A 3,969-nucleotide genomic window follows, 5' to 3' on the forward strand; every position below is an offset into this window, starting at 1 on the left:
CTCTCTCTCACTCACTCACTCTCTAATTAGGGCCGATCCAGTTGTTGGGGGGACTGCTTGGCCGCTGCTGGTCTTTGTCTTTGCTCTCTAAAGAGACAATCAGTTTGAACGCCTTCAGCCATCTGTTAACATCAGTGCGCCTTTCTGCGCAATAATTCATTCACTTCTGAGAGACTTTATTATTTTACCTCTCAGTTAATCGCATGATTTTATAGAGCATACACAATCATTTTATTATCCTCTACGGGAAAATAACAAAACTGAAATACAACAGTTGAGTAAAAATAATAAGATTTGGTCTAATCTGACCAACTCTCCTCCAAAAGTGCAAAAAAAACCAACAACTTTATGTCACTGACCTTGTTATAAGAACAGTTAATCTTTATGACCAGATCATTTCAAAAGTAGGCCAACGGAAAAAAAGAGAAAAAAGAAAAAAGAAGGGGGGGGGGTATAGTAACGTTTGTGCTTCTGTGCTCGAGCTTCATCTAGTGGCGGGACGATGCAACGCACAATCCCCCCTCTTCACATCTGGAGGACAAAATAGTGTGCTGCAGGCTTTTCACGGCCCAAAGACACCGACAGCAGGGAGGAGGCTGTAACTCAACAGCCGCTAATATTGTAGACGAGTCCAAACTGGAACCAGCTTTCACCAATGATTAATCCACTAAAGGGCGGGTAGCTTCACTACATTTTTAACCTGCAGGGGTCTTTTGTGCAAAAGTAATTTGGCACCGTTTCAAGGTCTTGCTGGTGGCGACATCTTGTGGAGGTGAGACTCTGTGGACCATAACCAGGCAGGCCGAGCTGCAGCTTCTCTCGAGGTTGAGCGTATATAAAGGCCCCTCTGGCAGCATCGGATCAAAGGGTTTTTGATGGGTATGTCGTGGAGTAAATTACACTCATGTGGAGAATGTGGCCAGATGTTGTCTCAGCTGCACGAAAAAGCTGCTACCTCTTGGAAATTTGGACCCTTATCAATCCTTCACCACAACTTTGAAAATGCGCGCACATTCACCAAACATTAAGGAGTGAATGCGGAATATGATATGATGCGTTTTAGAAATGGCAAAGAGGCAGTGGTGCAGTGTGATTATCCCTCAAAAAGCATTCCCTCGCCTTCTTTTTTCGTTAAAGAACAACACCAAATTCAGATATTATCCTGTACACAGCTTTGACATTAGTCCGAGTCGTTAAATGATGAGCCAGGAAAACCAGACGGAGTTTCCTCACGGGAGTACCGGATGGTCAGATTGGGTCATGTGTCCCAGAGAGACAAAGCAAAGTCAAAATGAATGGAGGCTTTGTGCCTGAAAGAAGTGGCCTCTTATTGGCGCAGTGCAGCCAGGATCTTTCATACACTGTAGGCCTATAATGGACAGAGGTGATGCAAATTGTGTACCGTCAGAAAACACAATGTACATGATCACAGCTTTTATATGATCTTAAACAACAGTCGACCTATAAATATGAACATTTAAGGCATTTAAAAATTATAAACCTCGGTCAACTTGGGGTCACAGCCTGGTTCATCCTACTGTCTTCTGTCCATAGCAGCCAAATGTCTCACTTAAATAATAATTTACAGTGTCTTTAAATTAAAACTGTCAAAGCAAGCTCACTCCTACAGGCTCGCTGTCGGATTTAAGGCCTAACTCGCCCTTTGAAGTCCTAATAAGTCTTATAATAAAGCAAGAGGAAGATTATGCGTGTAAGTTTTAGTTAATTCTCACTAGACGTGGTCATTTTAACTGATACTTACAAAAAAAAGATTGAGATACAAATAATAGAAAATGAACTGCAGGTCTTCCAACCTGACATCAGAAGCCGAGGTCACAGAAACCAAGACAAGATGTGCGGATGTATAGTTTAATAATCTCATGTGAGAATAAAGCTGCTTATACGAAACTACAGCAGAAACATTGCCTTATTTTTATATTAATCCAAATGAGAACATTTTAATCTATTGTATTTATTTAAATGTGTTAGAATCTGCTCGTCACATCGTTGTTAGAAGGATTCATACAATCTTTAACTTTCCCAGCAGGAATTATCAACCAATTTCAGACCGCGACCCCTGGAAAATCAACAGCCTTTATAAAAATGCTAAATTTAACAATCTATTGGCTTTTTTTGTTTTTGTTTAAAGACTTCAATGCTTTGTGAAACACAGGGATAATTTTTTTAAATCTCCTTTGAAGTTGGTGTTTAATTTTCCTGTAGTCAAATATCTGTGATTGATTTTTTCGATTATTTGACATGAACCTGCTGCCTACAAGCATTCTTAATAATTAGTTAATTAGTTTGGAAAATTAAGGGAAAAAAGGATAGATATCTCTATATATTATAAACTTCAATTCAGGACTTTATTAGACTCACTTTTTGGCAAAAAGGGTGAAAGAAATGACTGGAAATTTCTACCTTTATAATGTGTCACAACCAACAGCTGGATACATTTTAGAAAGTTCCCATTGTGGGATTATTCCACAAAGGCATGTTTATGATGACATGGTCGAACAGTTTCTAACTAAATGATTAAATGGATAATCTTAACAAGAGAAGCAGTGATATGGAAGAGAAAACCCGCAACAAAAACACCCCTTAAACTCACAATGTCACGTTCATGTTTTTTTAATTTTCTCAGCAGCGTATTAAATATTTGTATGTACACGTTTTGAAAGTTACATAGAAAAAATATAGTATTACAGTAGGCATGTTAGTTGGTAGCTTGTTAAACAATTATTCAAGCATATATGAGCCTCCTCTGACCTGCATCCACAGCACACATTCATCTCTTCTCTCTGAAAAAGCCTTTGTCCGTGCTGCTCTCTCTGATGGTGACTGTCAAGAAGTTCATGGTGACATCAGTCACTGTCACAGAGTCCACGTTGGTCAAACAGGGGGTCCAGGACGAGGCTGGTGGCGTGGACGAATCGTGGATGGACTCGGCCTGTGTGGGGACAGCCGGTTGTTCCCGTGGCAGACAGCACTCCTTCACCTGGTGTCTCCGGTGTTCTGCGGAGTGCTTCGCCTTCCTGGGCTGAGGGATAGACATCACACAACTAGTCCTGTGCAGCCCCTCATCACTTTTGCGCACATCCGGATTGAATGGGCAGCTGTAGGACAACCCTGCGCCCCCCACGTGTCTCTGGTCGCTGCAGGATCTAGGTGTTATCGTGGTCTTCTCCTGAAACCTCTTGGTCAGCTGGATGAGGCTGTGATCTGACGTCTCTCCGTGATGATGCGAGCGTCGGGGAGTTTTGGACAAACCGTGTGGCACCGGCTCCTCCGGTAACCTGCTCCGTTTGGCGTCCGGCTCTGCTGAGCTGCCTCCATCATCTTTATCATAATGGAAATGCATCTTAGGCTTGCGGCCTCTCTTTTTGGGGAACCGGGCGGATTCTTGGACTGTCAGAGGAGCTGGTGGAGTCGGTCTTGGCCTCCTCTCTGGTTCCGGTGGTCGGACGTGGACACTTTCCCCTCTGTTGACCGCACTCGGTGGGAAGATTGTGGGAACTACGGTGCGTAAACCCTCCCGAGCCCTCGGTGTTATGACAGGCTCCGGGATGGGATAGGAAACCTGGATCCCCCTGGGAGCCTCTACTCTATATTCATACATCTTTTCTTTGGCTTTGGCCTGAGGACAGAGCAAATAATGTTTATGAGAAGAGGTTTTTTTTTGGACATTTGAAGACCATCTCTGTGGAAATGTAAAGGTTTAGGAGAAGCAGCTGGAGATCTGTTGGCTACATGGAAGGCCTTGTCCTAAAGCTGCTTTGATTTTTTAAGGAATGCATGTCAGATAGGCTACATAAAACATGAAATAAACTAAGGATGCTTAACCCAATTTAACCTCATAGAAATCTCACTGTAAATGACTGATTTAATCTGGGTTGCAGTTGTTATTTTAGTTTGTGTGAAAGTCTGAATAACAGCACAGCAGTTTCCAAATTAATTATACCGCATATA

General features: G+C 42.4%; 1 protein-coding gene across 1 annotated transcript in view; it reads right to left on the reverse strand.

Annotated features, from left to right (window-relative positions):
- Positions 1–2,615: 2,615 nt before the first annotated feature.
- The window catches only part of cbx8a (chromobox homolog 8a (Pc class homolog, Drosophila)), a 2,898-nt gene continuing 1,544 nt past the window's right edge, over positions 2,616–3,969 (reverse strand). Inside the window, exon 5 of the mRNA XM_035655060.1 lies at positions 2,616–3,637. Coding sequence (XP_035510953.1) covers positions 2,789–3,637 — 849 coding nt within the window. The 3' untranslated portion in view covers positions 2,616–2,788. The remainder of the gene's footprint in view (positions 3,638–3,969) is intronic.

Source organism: Morone saxatilis, unplaced genomic scaffold (genome assembly GCF_004916995.1).
Source record: "Morone saxatilis isolate NCDOM2014 unplaced genomic scaffold, NCSU_SB_2.0 Contig14, whole genome shotgun sequence".
Classification (NCBI taxonomy): domain Eukaryota; kingdom Metazoa; phylum Chordata; class Actinopteri; family Moronidae; genus Morone; species Morone saxatilis.